This window comes from Psammomys obesus, unplaced genomic scaffold, assembly GCF_907164565.1.
Source record: "Psammomys obesus unplaced genomic scaffold, mPsaObe1.curated_primary_1811, whole genome shotgun sequence".
Taxonomy (NCBI): domain Eukaryota; kingdom Metazoa; phylum Chordata; class Mammalia; order Rodentia; family Muridae; genus Psammomys; species Psammomys obesus.
In genome coordinates this window covers 35,488-51,207 of record NW_026595325.1, presented here as the reverse complement: position 1 = coordinate 51,207, position 15,720 = coordinate 35,488, and the positions used below count along the sequence as shown (strand labels likewise).

General features: G+C 44.7%; 1 protein-coding gene across 2 annotated transcripts in view; it reads right to left on the bottom strand.

The window, feature by feature from the left end:
- Window positions 1-12,120: 12,120 nt before the first annotated feature.
- The window catches only part of Elapor1 (endosome-lysosome associated apoptosis and autophagy regulator 1), a gene marked incomplete at its 5' end in the record, with an annotated part of 32,520 nt that continues 28,920 nt past the window's right edge, over window positions 12,121-15,720 (bottom strand). Inside the window, 1 exon segment of one of the 2 annotated variants that reach the window (XM_055619209.1) lies at window positions 12,121-14,878. In XM_055619209.1, coding sequence (XP_055475184.1) covers window positions 14,810-14,878 — 69 coding nt within the window. 2 annotated transcript variants of the gene reach the window in all.

Genomic DNA, 15,720 nt, shown 5'->3' with positions numbered 1-15,720 from the left:
TTGGTTTTATCTCTTTTATTGGCCGCGCTCCCCAACAAGTCTTTACCAAGCCCCCTGAGATAAAGGACAAGGCTAGGGACAGTGATGGACTGAGGAAACAGGGTAATCTGAGCCTGCCCCTTCCCGTCTCCTCCAGTTTTGTTTAAAACCAGGGGAAGAAGGGCTGTGTGTGAGAAGATGTGAGAAGATGAATTCATGGGATGAGCACACCTCTCTTCTCATAATGCCCCTCACTGCGGTCCAGCTGATCTTTACAAGAAGTAGTAGCTTATATTTAAGTACTGCCTGGGCACTTTTTTTTAAGATAGATTTATTTAGTTAGTTAGTTAGTTAGTTAGTTAGTTAGTTAGTTAGTTAGTTAGTTAGTTATACAGTATTCTGCCTGCATGTGTGCTTGCACGCCAGAAGAAGGCACCAGATCACATTATAGATGGTTGTGAGCCACCCTATAGTTGCTGGGAATTGAACTTGGGGCCTTTGGAAGAGCAGCCAGTGTTCTTAACCTCTGAGCCATGCCTCCAGCCTGGCTGGGTACTTTTCTACATTTACTTAATTTGAGCCTTGCCAACCTATTCTATAAACATATTCATGGTACTCTTTTGTTTTGTTTGTTGGGACAGGAGCTCCCAAAATAGTTTTGGCTGTTTTGTAACTCATTGTGTAGACCAGGCTGGCCTCAAACAGTGCTGGGATCAAAGGAGTGTGCCACCTACACATTCCTGTTGCCCTTTTTTTGAGACAGGGTTTCTCTGTGTAGCCTTGGCTATCCTAGACTCACTCAGTCGGGCTTAGTAATATACATCTTTTATCACACCAGAGGCAGAGGAAAGCAGATCTCTGTACAGTCAAGACCAGTCTAGTCTGCAAGTCAAATTCTAGGCTAGCCAGAGCTGTAGAGTAAGAACCTGTCTCAAAAACAAACAAACAAACAAAACACACACACCCATCCTATCACTCATGTATAGTAGAAAACATTAATTGACAGTTAACTAAAAAAAGCAAAACTAAGCCAGGCATGGTGGCACAGGCCTTTAATCCCAGTACTCTGGGAGGCAGAGGCAGGCTGCTCTCTGTGAGTTCCAGGCCAGCCTGGTCTACAAAGTGAGTTTAGAACAGCTAAGAGAAAAACCCTGTCTTGAAAAAGAAAAATAGCAACAGCAAAACAAAGAAGCAAACAAAACCCCGAAAAACCTACTCTAACCTTCTTGTATCTCTTCCTATACGTTTGTCCAAATATCTAGCAGCCAGAATGGTAGAAAATAAAAATCAATTGAAAAAAATTTATAAGAATAAATGTTAAGGATATAGCTGCAGTCTTTGCAGAAACATGAAGACTCTTCAAAATATTAAGGTCATTGAAACCGTGTGAGGGCAAGATCTGTGTAATCTAAAGCATTATAGCTGTGACAGGTACTTTAGCGAGATGGGGATGGAGGAGTGTCTCTGGCCAATCCTTTTTTCTTTTTTCCTTTGAGACAAGATTTCTCTGTGAAGCCCCTGGCTGTCCTGGACTTGCTTTGTAGATCAGGCTGGCCTCAAACTCACAGAGATCCACCTGCCTCTGCCTCCCAGAGTAATGGGATCATAGGCCAATTTTTTTATGGAAACTATCAGTGTAATTTCAGAGATTACTTTGAAATTCTAGCCTCAAAAAAAGAAAGAAAGAAAAAATTTTCCTTAGGCATGTTTTACAATTAGTTTTATCATTAATTTATAAATACCTTTCTTTGGGCTGGAAAGATGGCTCAGTGGTTAGGAGTACTGACTTCTCATCCAGAGAATTCAGATTCAATTCCTAGCACCCACATGGTGAAGAGTTTAAGTTAGCCTGGGTATAGTTAGCCTGGGTATAACTCCATTTTTGAAATAAAGAGCCATCTTGACTGGGAGCTGAATTTAGGTACCAGGAAATATCACAAAATGTGCACCTGGCAGAAAACAAAGTTAACTCCCCTAGCAACAGCCTCCAGAAAGTATCACAGAATAAATACTTTATAGAAAATAGAGACAGTCTCCCTGGCAATAATCAATGAGAATCGGTTGGGAATGGGGTGGGAAAATTCTCCCCAGTGTTTCAGATATAGTTTAGAAGAATGGCCATTGTGCCTCAGAGAAGCATATGCCTTGGGCAACTATGTCTCAGAGAAGGTCATCTCGCCCCTCTAACTTTTACCTAATCCTGTAACGTCAAGACATGGACCCCCCCCCCCGCTTGCTGTCATGGAAACCCCCTGCTCACAGACTTTCCTTTTAAAAATGCTGCTCACTCAGAGGTCGAGGTCCCACTTCTCTACTGCTGTGTCAGTGAGACTTGGGTCCCGAGTTCGATTACTCTCTTAATAAAGCTCTCTTTCTATTGCATCGAGTTGTCTCCTGGTGATCTCCGAGGGGTCATGTGAACCAGGCATTACAATGGGATCTTACAAAATAAGGCTTCCTGAGTAATTCTAGATTGTTTTTTAAGAAAAAGAAAAATAAATGAACAAATACATTTATTTAAAAAGTTTGTGCAGCTGGGTGTGGTGGCATATCCCTGTAATCCCAGCACTCAGGGAGCCAGAGGCAGGTGGATCTCTGTGAGTTCGAGGCCAGCATGGTCTACAAAGTGAGTCCAGGACAGCCAAGTCTACAGACAAACCCTGTTTCGAAAACAAAAAACAAAAAGATTTTTTTAAAAAGAACATAAAAAAGCTTGCGCTAGGACTGGCTAGTGAGATGGCTCAGCAGGTAAAGGTGCTTTGAATCTTAAAGACTTGAGTTTAATCCCTGGAACCCACAAGTTGGAAGAAAAGAACTGACTCCCATGTTGCACCCCCCCAACAAGCAGACATAATTTAAAAATCATACTAAGATTAAAATACTGGTGCTACCTGATAAAGTATAACGGGTAACATAATAGCACAGTCCATTTTTTAGTTTAGAACCAGGATTTTTAGTGCCAAAGGGGAGCTAGCTATCTCTTTTTTCTTTCCCTCTTACTTTTCTTTTCCTTTCTTCTCTTCCCCCTTCATTTCCTTTCTTCTTTCCTTTTCCCCTCCCTTCTTCCTTCTCTCCCTCCCTTCCTTCCCTTCTCAAGTCCCACCGTTTCTGAAGCTATCCTAAGACTGTGACTGTAACTAAACACAGTGGGTTCACATCTTGGTAAGTGCACAGTCAAACAAACAAACAAAAAGCCGCAATAAAAGATAGGAAGATTGGTAAGAATAGCCCTGGCAGTTGCTGCCAAAAGCAATATCTTCGTGTCCTAGGGGCAGCCTGCTGATCTGTGTGGGAAGCCTGTCCAGACGCAGAGAGAAAGCCCCTTTAGGAGCAGAGAGGGCTCATGTCACTAAGCCAAGGCTTCACGAGTCCCAAGAGACGAGGCAACCATCCCAGTACACCAAAGGGACACCAGTCACAAAGGACAGAAAATGGAGGGTTTTAATCAACATGATCACTTTGAAAAGAACAGAAAAGGGGTCTAGTGATCTCCAAGTCTATCTCCAAGACTAGTAGGAACAGGGACATGGCTCATCTGTGAAATCCTTGCCTTACAGCTGGGCACAGTGACACACTCCTGTAATCCAAACGCTCAGGGAGGCAGAGGCAGGTGGATCTCTGTGAGTTCGAGGCCATCCTGGTCTACAAAGTGAATCCAGGATAGCCAAGGCTACACAGAGAAACCTTGTCCTCAAAAGAAAAAAAAAAATTTCTTGCCTCATATACCCAAGGCTCTGGTTTAGATTGCAGCACTGAAAAAGACAGAGGGGAGACATTTGAGATTTTTCTAGAAAAGGGAAAAAAAGGATCCTTGGGGTCTGTAGAGAGGACAGAGTTAGAGCAGATAGTCTTGGTCAAGACCATAGCGTGACTGGTCATTATCTCCGTTCTGGTTCCACCAGGTGCTCCAGGACAGAACAGTCTGGCTCTGCTTTACCGGGCAGCCTTATCTTTGAGGGCGATCACTGAGTGGGGGTGGGGGTCTGCTCTGTAGCAATGTAACGTTCGTTCTGCTACTGTTTGGAAGTAGTTTTGGCTGTTCATCATAAAGATGTTTATCAATCACTTCTGTAACTCCTGGAACCCAAGTTAACTTCAGAAGAAACTCAGGAGGGAAAAAGGCTAAAGTGACAAAAACAGGGCCAGAGACAACGGTGTGGAATCAGGCCAGTGACTGCTGCTCCCCGTTCAAACTGGTGTTTGTTTGCTTGTTTGTTTGTTTGTTTTGAGGATAGACGTTCAAACTCATGATGTAGCTGAGGATGACCGTAAACTCCTGGCTCTCTGGTCTCCCAAGCATGGAGATTACAGATATGCTCGACTGTACTCACCTTGCCCTCACTCAGTGCTCACCCTATGGGACGAACGAAAGCCCCACAGGGCTCTCATGTCAGATATCCTGTCAGATGTTTGCATCACAATTCATAACAGTGGCAATATTACAGTTGTGAAATATCAACAAAATAGTTTCATGGTTGGGGGGGGGGTCCCCACGACATGAGGAACTCTATGAAAGGGTCGAAGCATCAGGAAGGTTGAGAACCACTGGCTTAAAGAATGCATTCCTCAGCATGGTTGGTGCGAAGTCACAGTTCAAGAAGGGAAAACATGAGGCACATATAACTGGGCATGCTTAGCTGAACGCCACGGAATGCGTGTCCAAAAGTTAAAATGGTACGTTGGAGAGGTGGCTCGGTGGTTAAGAGCACTGGCTGTTCTTCCAGAGGACCTGGGTTCAATTCCCAGCACCCACATGGCAGCTCACAACTGTCTGCCACTCTAGTTCTTGGGGATCTGACACCCCCACACAGACACATGCAGGCAAAACACAGTGTACATAAAATTCTTTTTAAAAGTTAAAACGGTGAACACAAATAGCAGAAATAAGAACAAACAGAATAACCAAAAAGAGAGTGCTTTCTGGGAGTGAAGGGAGAACTTTGAAGGGGCACTGTTCTGGGAGTTTGTCCCTGTCCACTCCTGCCCACCTGAAAGGCTAACAGAACTCAGGAGTTCTGCCCCCCAGTAGATGGGACTGCAACTGTGCATCACTGCACCAAGCTGATGTGATTTAAAAGTAAACAACAGTTCATTGTTCTTTACTTAGTTAACCAGATGCGTACGGCTGCCCAAAGAATTCTAGTCAGCAGGAAATAACCAGTGTGGACACAGTGAGTAATTGTGAGTAGAAACAAATGTGGTAGCCCAGTCTCCCATAATGCTTAGGTTGCTTGTTAGAGCTAGCCTGGTCCATACAATGAGTATGTAAGCTAGTCCACATAGCGAGATTCTGTCTCAAAAATAACAAAATAAGCAAATAAATAAGACTTAGTTCCAGAGTAGTGGTGTGAAGCCATAACTCCCTTACAGTAATTTCTATTAGCCCTATTACTATTATTATTATTATTGCTACATTTTGGGTGCTGTCTCTGAGGACTCGAGGGTTTAAGAGCCCTCAACCAGGCTACTCTGAGGCTTCTCTTGGCTTTGTGTTCCTCTTTCTTTCCTGGATCTAGAGTGAGGTTTCTGTGTTTGACAGGCATGCCCAATCCTGTCACTTTCCTGCTAGAACACATGCTGCCCTGGGGGGCGGGGGAGTCATCCAAAAAAAAACCAAAAAACAAAAAACAGCACTCACTGTACTGCTGCCTACCAGCTTCTGGGATGTTTACCTTCTGGAAATGTTCCCTCCTCTCTCCCTACCCAAGAGCATGCTCTTGCTCTCCCTCCTTGCCTCGGAGCCTTCTTCACACAAGCTGTTTTCACCTGGAATTCTCTTCCCTTCTTTGCCCCAACTAACTTTTCCTTCTCCGGGGAAGCCCTCCCAGCGCCATCTCTCCTGTTTCCCACACTGGTCAGACACCCTTCTGGTTTCCCAAGACATTTGGGTTTTATTTTTTAAGGTACGTGTGGCACACTCCACTGTGGCCAGGATTGGGTATTGGATGGCCTAAAGCTGGAGTCGCACATGTTTGTGAGGTACTTGAAGGTGCTAGCATCCAAATTATGGTCCTTTGATGAAGCAGTACGTGTCCTTACCCATCAAGACCATCTCTCCAGCCCACATGCTGGTTTGTTTGTTTGTTTGTTTGTTTGTTTGTGAGATGAGGTCTCTCTATGTAGCCCTGGTCATCCTGGAACCACCGTAGACCAGTTTGGCCTCAGTCTCACACAGATCCACCTGCCTCTGCAGGTGCACTCACCGGGCCCCCGTGTTAGTTTTTATTGTGCTGCTTCCAGAGTCATTCCAGTTCTGGGCTTCCCGTTCGCTTCTATCAGAGAGACCCAGCAACAGAGTGCTGCCGTCCTCCATGGTGGCTACAAGGGAATGTCGAGCTCTCGTGGGTCAAGGAAAGCTGCCAGACCTGCAGGGAGAGAGCCGAGCCCGCCTCTCCCTCTGAGAGAACTGGAGTGCCGAGTCAGTATTCCTGTCACACTGCGCCATGTAAAAAGACATGTGGGATTGTGAGGTGCTTTTTTTTTTTTTTTAACAGGGTTTCTCTGTGTTAGCCCTGGCTGTCCTGGAACTCACTCTTTAGACCAGGTTATCCTTGAGAGATTGTGAGTTTTTAAATTACAAATATACATTCAAATATATATGATATATATCCACACATAGCATATATATTTGAACAGGGTCTCACCTCATCGCCTACACTGGCCTGGAACATGATGTCTATGAATTCATGTCAGCCTCTATTCCTAGCCTTCTGAATGCTGGGATTACAGCCATGAGTCACCATATTTTTTTTTTAGGTTTTTTTGTTTGTTTGTTTTTTGTTGTTTTTTTTGTTTGTTTTTACTACAATTTATTCACTTTATATCTCAGCTGTAGCTCCCTCCCTTACCTCCTCCCAATCCCTCCATCCCTCCTCCTTCTCCTCCTGTGCCGCTCTTGTTTTATTTTTTGGTTGTGGTTTTAAGACAATCTCACTCTGTAACCCAGGTTGGCCTCCAACTCATAGAAGTCTCTCAATCTCCCAAGTGCTGGGATTACAGATATGTCCCATCACAGCCAGTTTTTATTCTACTGTTGTTTGGGGAGGGGTCTCATTATTTTATCAAGGGCTCCAGGAACTCACTCAGGACCCTCCTGCTTTCAGCTTAGATTTAACTTCATGGAATTTGCTTTAGCAACAGGAAGAAATTATGTTTCAAATTGAGAAGGAGTTTCACTCTTTAGCTCAGGTTGGCTTTGAACTGATGGCCTTGGCCTCTCAAGTAGTGGAATTACACACTTGAGCCACTAAACTTAGCAACTGAAGGCAGTGTATGTGTGTGAGAGAGAGACAGAGAGAGAAAGAGACAGCCAGAGAGACAGAGTGTCAGAGACACAGAGAGAAACAGTCTCATGTAGCCTTGGTTGGCCTTGAATTTACTGTGTAACAGAGATTGACCATAAATTTTTGGTCCTCCTGCCTCTGTCTTTCTACAGATGTCAGGTGTGAATGACTACAGTTTTGTTGTTGCTTTTGTTTTTTCTGTTTTTCAAGACAGAGTTTCTCTGTGTAGCCTCAGCTGACCTGGACTCACTTTGTAGACCAGGCTGGCCTCAAACTCACAGGGGTCAGCCTGCTTCTGCCTCACTGAGTGCTGGGATTACAGGCGTGCACCACTGTGCCTGGCTGACTACATCTAGTTTTATGGTACTGGGAGTTGAACCTAGGGCTTCTAGTATGTTAGACAAGTACTCTATCAACTGAGCTGTAGGGTCCGCCTTTAAATGTCTTCTTAAAAGTATAAACAAAGTTGTAATCCAGGTAGTGGTGGTGCTTGTCTCCTCCCAGCACTTGGGTGGCAGAGGCAGGTAGATCTTAGAGTTCAAGGACAGCCTGGTCTACAGAGTGAGTTCTAGGAAAACTCCAGGCTCCACAGAAAACCTGCCTCAAAACAATAACAACAACGGTTTAGACGAAGTCATGTTATCTTCTTCCCTGGATTCTCTGTCAGTGACTGGGAAAATCTTTAAAATTGTCTGCATAATTCTACCGTACCCTGTCTGATATCAGGCTTGGTCTGTCTGTGGTTTTTGTTTTGAGGTCTTATTTTATGTTTAGGGAAGCTAACAGCAGCATCATTGTGTGGCTGTGATATAGCTTGGCTGTTGCATGTCCATGGGGGAGACAAAACCTTTCAAATTTGGTGACTTTGAAGGCTGTGTGAGATCCATTAAGAGGAAAGGAAGAAAGGAGTGATGGGTGGAGGGCAGTTGTTGCTGGGGACTGGGCAGGCGATTAATGCAGTTTCTTCCTCTGTTGCAATGAGGACAAGCCTGCCTCTAGGCTTTTCTGAGAACTGAGGCAGCTCCATCAACGCTCCTAGTCCAGGCTTAACAGACTGCTATGTGTTTCCTTGCCTACTTCTTAGCAGTTTCACTTTATCCTACAAGCAGGAGTGATATTCAAGATATTTAATTGCAACCAGTCTAATGGAAATGAAGATATTATAGACACTTGTGTCTCTCAATCCCAAAGAAATAGGAATTTTCCCAGGAATCTCACACTGTGAGAAGGAGAGGGGAAATCTTCTGGAGATTTCACACGGTTCTAACAACTTGACAGAATACCTTGAAGCTAAGACTGAGGCCCGAGGTGTGGGCCATTCCTTTCCTTGCCCCTCTATTTAAACATAGATCTCACATTAAGACCCTAAGGACAACTCGGAGAGTTCACTGGCTCCCTTTGTCCCTCTCTCCAGTGTGGTCACATTGGCAATCTTTTTGTGCTTCCCACTTTATTTGAGACAGGGTCTCACTCTGGCTGTCCTGGAACTCCTTTGTAGGCCAGGCTGACCTCGATCTTACAGATATCTGCTTCTGCCTCCAGAGGGCTGGGATTTAAGACATGCACCACCATGCCAGCTCTGCTTTTCACTTTTACTTGTTTGCTTTTTTTTTTTTTTTTTTTTTTTTTTTTTTTTAAGACAAGGTTTCTCTGTGTAGCCCTGTCTATCCTGGAACTTGATCTGTAGACCAGCCTGGCCTCAAACTCAGAGATTCTGCCCATGCCCCTGGGATTTAAAGGCATAAACCAGCATGACTAGGCTGTTTTTCACTTTTAATTTGGCTTTTTAAGTTGGCCTACTGGGGATGGCCAGACCTGAGTAACCTGAGCTGGGACAAAAGCTGGGGTCCCAAGTTCAAGAACAGTATCACTCGGTCAAAACAGAAGTGGGTCATATACAACCAGCTTGTCCTGCCTGACAGGAAGCCACAGAGAGTTAGAAAGATTTCTAACAGCCATCAGAGTTAGAAGGACATGGACCCACGAAAGCGGAGGGTGCCTGCAATTCCAGCACTCAGGGAGCAGGGGCAGAAGAATCTCAAATCTGAGGCTTGGGCTGTATGGCAAGTTCAGGATTAACATGGGGCTGCATCCTGAGACCCTGTCTCAACAAGATGAAACAAGCAACCCAGCAAGATGGCTTAAGTGGTTAAAGGCCTGCCTGGTCATCAGGTTAAGTCTGATGACCTGAGTTCAATCCCAGGCACCCACAGAGTGGAAATTGTCCTCTAACTCCCACAGGTGCAAAGCTCCTCCTGCAAATTGTCCTTTAACCTCCCCAGGTGCACCATGACAAATGAACACACACACCCCATTGTTACTGTGCAGGGGGTCTTTTCTATGCCAGTTAAAGAACTGAAAAGCAGGAAAAATCTCAAGCACAATGGGTAAGAGCAGCTTGGCAAATCTCAAACAACAAACAGAATCACCTGGTTAAAAAAAAAAAAATGACTCTTCCTGGGCGTAGCGGAACACACCTTTAATCCCAGCGTTGGGGAGGCAGAGGCAGGTGGGTCTCTGTGAGTTTGAGGCCAGCAAGGTCTACAGAGACAGAGTTCCAGGAGAGCCAGAGCTACACAGAGAAACCCTGTCTTGAAAAACAAAAACAAAACAAAGACTTTTACTACCCAGCAAGGCACACAAGGGAAAAAAGACTCTCTGTAAAGCAGGGAGAAGCCAAAACTGGGTCTCTTTTTGGGGTGGGGGTGGAGGGGTGAGTGGCTGGGAGGGAAGCATAGGGTCAGGGTAGGGTTAAGGATCTTTGAGAAGGTCTTCCTCTCCCAGTTTATGGTTGGTCAATTTGAACAAAGACAAGGAAACATGTCCAGGAGTTTGGAGTAATCACATCATGGTCAGGCCCTGAACTTGTCAGACTGGTCCACAGACAGAAAGCCCCTCAGGCCTTTATCTTTAAGCTGCCAGGCTTTGGTCTTAAATCAGGTGGGTGAAGAAGCAGCCAGCCACCTTGGAAGTTCAGCATCTTTATTGTCTAGTCCTGGCCCCTCTCCTTGTCTGCCTGTCAGGGAATTCACCTGACCCACACTCTAGAAATGGAAAGCACAAGGATCAGGGGTTAAGGTCATTCTCAGAATTGTATAGTTCAGGCCTAACATGGACAACATGAGACCCCAACCCAAAACATCAAGGCTGTCGTTCTTTGTGACACTAATAAACTTAGAGGATTTCTATCTTTAAACACAAGTTCTAGTTACCCAAATAATACAGTATGAAGACTGTTAGAAGTATGTTTAAAATAATCATAGTTTTGAAATTGCTAAGAATTCCTGGAAATATTGATTTAGTGTTCCTGAATCTCAAAGCATAACTTTCGGGGAATTTGAAACACTGAAAAACTTGCTTTTTCTTTCACAGTTTGTTATAATTCTAAAATGTACGATTGTTGATGAATAAATGTCCTTTTTATTTTATAACAAAAAATAACAATGGGGCTGGAGCAATGGCTTTGCAGGTAAAAGCTTTGGCTGTTCTTCCAGAGGAGCTGGATTTAATTCTCAGCACCCACGTGTTAGCTTGAAACTCCAGTCCGAGGAGATCTGACACCTTCTTCTGGCCACTTCAGGTTTCAGACACACTTGTGATGCACAAACATACATGCAGACTAAACACCAGTACACATAAGAATTAATAAGAATTTAAAACACACACAACACAGATGACAGATCTGTACACACACACACTAAAACCCATAGTCAGACATGGTTATTCATGCCTATAGTCTCAGCACTTGGGAAGCTGAAACAGGGTTGCCATGAGTTTGAGGCCAGCCTAGGCTAACCATGTCTCAAAACCCAAACAAACCACCAAACCAAACAAAGCAAAAAATGAAAAGGAGACCAAGGAGGAAGAGGATCTAAAAGGCTCAAATGACAGAGAAATGGGAGGGGCTGGAGGAGGAAAACTTGTTGGACACTAAATAGTCCCCCAAATACTGATGTAGAATATTAGTGCTTTGTGATATTTGGACTCAAAAGCCTGTGGCAGGGGCTAGAGAGATGGCTCAGAAGGTGAGAGCACTGGCTGCTCTTCCAGAGGACCTGGGTTCAATTCCCAGCACCTATATGGCAGCTCTCAGCTGTATGTAACTCTGGTTCCAGGGGATCTGGCACCATAGTACAGACACGCAGGCAGGAAAAACATCAATGCACATAAAAATGAGGCTGGGTGCAGAGGAGCACGCCTGTACCAGCACTCGGGGAGGCAGAGGCAGGCAATATTTAATTTCTGTGAGTTCAAGGCTGGCCTGGTCTACAAAGCCAGTCCAGGTCAGCCAAGGCTACATGGAGAAACTCTGTCTCGAAAAAAAACCAAACAAAAACAAACAAGCAAACAAAAAAAGTTACTGTGACAACCTAAGCTCATTTCGTGGGTACAATTCTCCCGGGGTGCCAAGTGTACTCAACTAGAGTAAAAGAGGGTACTGAATAAAGCCCTGGGAAATGGTAGGTCCTTAATGTCCTCTAGAATTTTCTCCACATCCAGTCTGCAATAATCCACTTCCTACTAGAAGCAGCTAAATTCGCTTGTGTTTATGGGAATGTTGTGAAGCCTGCCTGGGAGAAGGGACCTAACCAGGCTATGTCTTACTTGTGAGATCTTTTTGGCCTCACCCAATCTTGCTATCACTTAATGCTTGGTTATTATTATATAGAATGAGGTGCCACGCATTAGTTCTTCAATGGATGCTAGCTAAGGACTTTCTGTTCTTGTTCTGAAGTCTATGCTCCTGTCTCTGCTCTTCTTTTCTTAGGCTTTGAAGATACCACTTCCCACTCATCCAGCCACCCACCTCCATCATTCAAGAAAGATAGCTCGAAAGATATGTTTTTATTTTGGAAAAAAAAAAAAAAAAAAGGACATGCAACGCCCATCCCTAACAAACTATAAATGCTTGATACAGAATAAAAAGGAAATCCAATCCGTCTTGATGAGACACAAATATGATTTCACAAAGCTGAAAAATCTTTTACAAAGCTTCTGTCGTACAAATATAATCAGTGTTATCTTTAATATAGAGTCAGACCAAAAGAAAATTTTTTGATGGCAAAAGGAATTCCCTGGTCCTTAGATATACCATAATCTTCATCTGTCTTCCCAGCCACATACAGGTGATGACTACAGGATGAAATTATGTATCCAGGACTCTGGATACTCAAATGGAGTTTAAACACTGTCTCCTGAGCCAACTCTCTGGCCCTAAAGCTTGCACAAACTACCACAGTCCTCGCTCAAGGACTAAAGCCTTTCTCCCTTGCAGACCTACTGTGTCTGTTCCAAACTGAATGTCCGTGGTCAGTGATGTAGCCCAAGAACACCTTGCCTAGCATGTGAGAGAGCCTGGGTTTTATCTTCAGCTCAGAAACTAAAATTGATAGCCCCAAAGTCACCGAATTGTATGCTTTGAAAGGGTGACTTATGGATTGTACATGAATTGTATATTAGTAGAGCTACTGAAGTTGCTGAACTGCTAGAGAAAAAACAGGAGACTCTTCCTTTTGGAATCATACCAGTAAGGAGTAGGAGAGAGATCCTAAAAACACCAACATCGAATCAGTGCTGTCTGAGGATGCTTGGGGGAGGAGCACTCAATTCCAGGCTGCCAGAATAAAGAAGTCCATAGAGATGAACTTTTCCCCACTTCTAGAACAGTTTAAAGCATCTCCTGTGGTCTTCAACACAGAAAGCAGTTAATCCATTCGAAGCAGAACCCCAAGAGGCTGCAGGATACTGTCTGTGAGCTCATGGCCTGGATGTACCTACCCGCTCAAGAATATTCTAGCATGGTCAAGGTCCTGAGAGTCACGGACAACATGGATGCCCAAAGAGAACCTTCTGGGTTTATCTAGCTATCATTGGCACCTTTGATGGCCAGAAGTCATGGCAAAGCATCACTTCTTTCTGACTCTCAGAAACGATGACCAGGGCAGCCATGGCTAATCAGATGAGCAAGCCACTTTGTGGCCAACAAACCACTCAGAAATGCCTCTCTGTTCTATACCAACCACCTGTCACTAGGGAAAGGACACAGGTGTAGACCATGGGCAACTGGGACTCCACCAAGAGATGGCTATTCTGGCATGGAATGCAAGACGTAGAATTCCCAGTAGTAGGAAGAAAAGGTTAACTGGAAAATTTTCTCTGGTTTTTCATCAGTTTTAGCTGAAGTGAAATGGAGAAGAGGGGGAAAGGAAACCCACTCTGCTTGTGGGTCAGTACCTAGTCTGCCTTTCGTGGGGTGTTACCAGAAATGGAGGCCAGGAGTCTTTTCAATGCTTAGTGTACAAATGAAATGAGAATAGGACAGAGGCTTGGGGCTGACGGGTGTCCAGGTTGGGTGCAGAGAGGGAGGCCTCCTCTCCCTCCCTGATGATTAACTTATCTGCCTGACATAGCAGATAAGTTAAAGTCAGAAGCAGATATGACCATAGCTGCTCCATGCCATAGTGGAGTCTAGTACTGCCCTTTTAAAGCCCTGTGTTCTTTCCAAGTAAGAAGCCCTGTCCCATGATGCTCTAGGTCTTGAGGAATGAGGTGCTCACAGATGGGGGTTTCCTGGCTTGCAAGTGTTTACTATCTCCCGGTAAAACCAATATAGATGGACTTACCTGGTTCTTTCTAGCATTTAACAGAAATAATTGTGGGGAATAGATCCATGAAGACTTTGAACAAGTTCTTGATAAAAACTTCTTTTGCCTTTAGTGAGAAGAATTATCACTTAAAAGAAAGAAATGTGGGCTGGAGAGCTGGCTCACCAGTTAAGAGCTCTGGCTGTTCTTCCAGAGGTCCTGAGTTCAATTCCCAACAACCACATGGTGGCTCACAACCATCTGTAATGGAATCTGATTCTCTATTCTGATGTGCATGAAAACAGAGCATTCATATATATAAAATAAATCTTAAAAAAAAAGAGAGAGAGGAAGAAATGAAGTGCCTGGTTATAAGATAGAATGAAAAAGAAAAAACTCCATCAGTTTTCTTCTTACACAGGCTACACTCACTTTGCCCTCAGACTGTCCTCTGCTCCCTATTCACACTCATTACCCAGGAGAAATGATTCCAGGCTACTGTAAAGACTGTCCATCAGTCTCCATCCTTCCCTCACCCAGCCTGTTCCTAAAGACATCATGAGCTGGAGGCCTTTTATCTAAGCAGGAAAACCCCCAGCTGCATCTGCTTTCAAACAGGAGGCCAGAAGTCAATTCTGTTCTTAAAAAAATAACTATTTTCACTCAAATCAGAATTATGGGCCTATGAGGGCATGGCTCCAGTGGGTATACTCCTTTAGGAAACAAGATACAAGCAAGAAAACAATACATGAAGTGTGGGTATATTTGGTAGGTTTGAGGCAAGCGGAGAGAAGGGTTTGGGTACTCTGTAAAAAACAAGGGTCTGAAATCCAAACTTCTGATAAGGCCACAATGAAGAGATTCCCAGAAGTAGGGAGCACAGGAAGCCGGCACCTACACTGCCACAGGCCTGCAGGGTGATGTGCCCAGGTGAGGAGGCAGGCGAGGCAGGGTGGGCGCCTCTCACAGGTCCATATCTGGGCCTCCTGAAGATGTCTTCAGCGGCACTGAGTCAAATCCATCAGGAGTCCTCTGAAAGAGAGATGGTGACAGGAGCTGGCTGCTGCACAGGGGCAAATTGAGGGGACAAAGAAGAGAAATGGAAAATAGGTGACAGAGGGAACCATTCTGGACCTCTTGCTTTCAGTGGTTTTGTGGGAACATAAGGAACCAGTTATCCTCTCTTCTCTCTGCTCTCTACAGACTGTCAGAGAATAAGAGAATTGTGTTTCCCGGTTCGCATCTTTGCTGAGTTCTAGAAGTCCCAGGCAGACCTAAGAGGCTCCCCAGGATAACTATTCTCTCACTGGTGGGAGGGAAAAAAAAAAAAAAGATCAAGGTTGAGTTAGCCAAGAGACTCACCCTGATCAGTCAGCACAAAGGAAATGGGACCCAGGCATTGCATTCTTCCTGACCCCTGCTCTTCTCTTGTGTCCTCCCCACTCACACCTGTTTGAAAGACTCCCTTGTGCAGGGGTCAAGTGTGTATTCGGCTCCGGAGGAATTGTTTGGGTGCCCTCTGCTGGCCCTAGGCCCAGAGACTGTGGTGTCTATATTGCCTTAATGAGCTTCACACTCACATACCCACCCGCCCACGCAGAGCCAGCCCGCCCAGTTCAGAATTACATACTAGGTGCAGTTTAGACTTGGCGGTAGCTCAGCCCCTCAGGATGGGGCCTGCACACCTTGAAGATAGCGCCCTCCACTGGCTAAAGGCTCTGAGGCCCTGGCTTCTATCAGAACCCAAACCTACAGATGGCCTCATCTCCATTAAAAATCTCTCCCCCTGCCCCCCCCCGCTTTCTGTAACTATTACACATGGATGTAGTGTGTGTGTGTGTGTGTGTGTGTGTGTGTGTGTGTGTGTGTGTGTG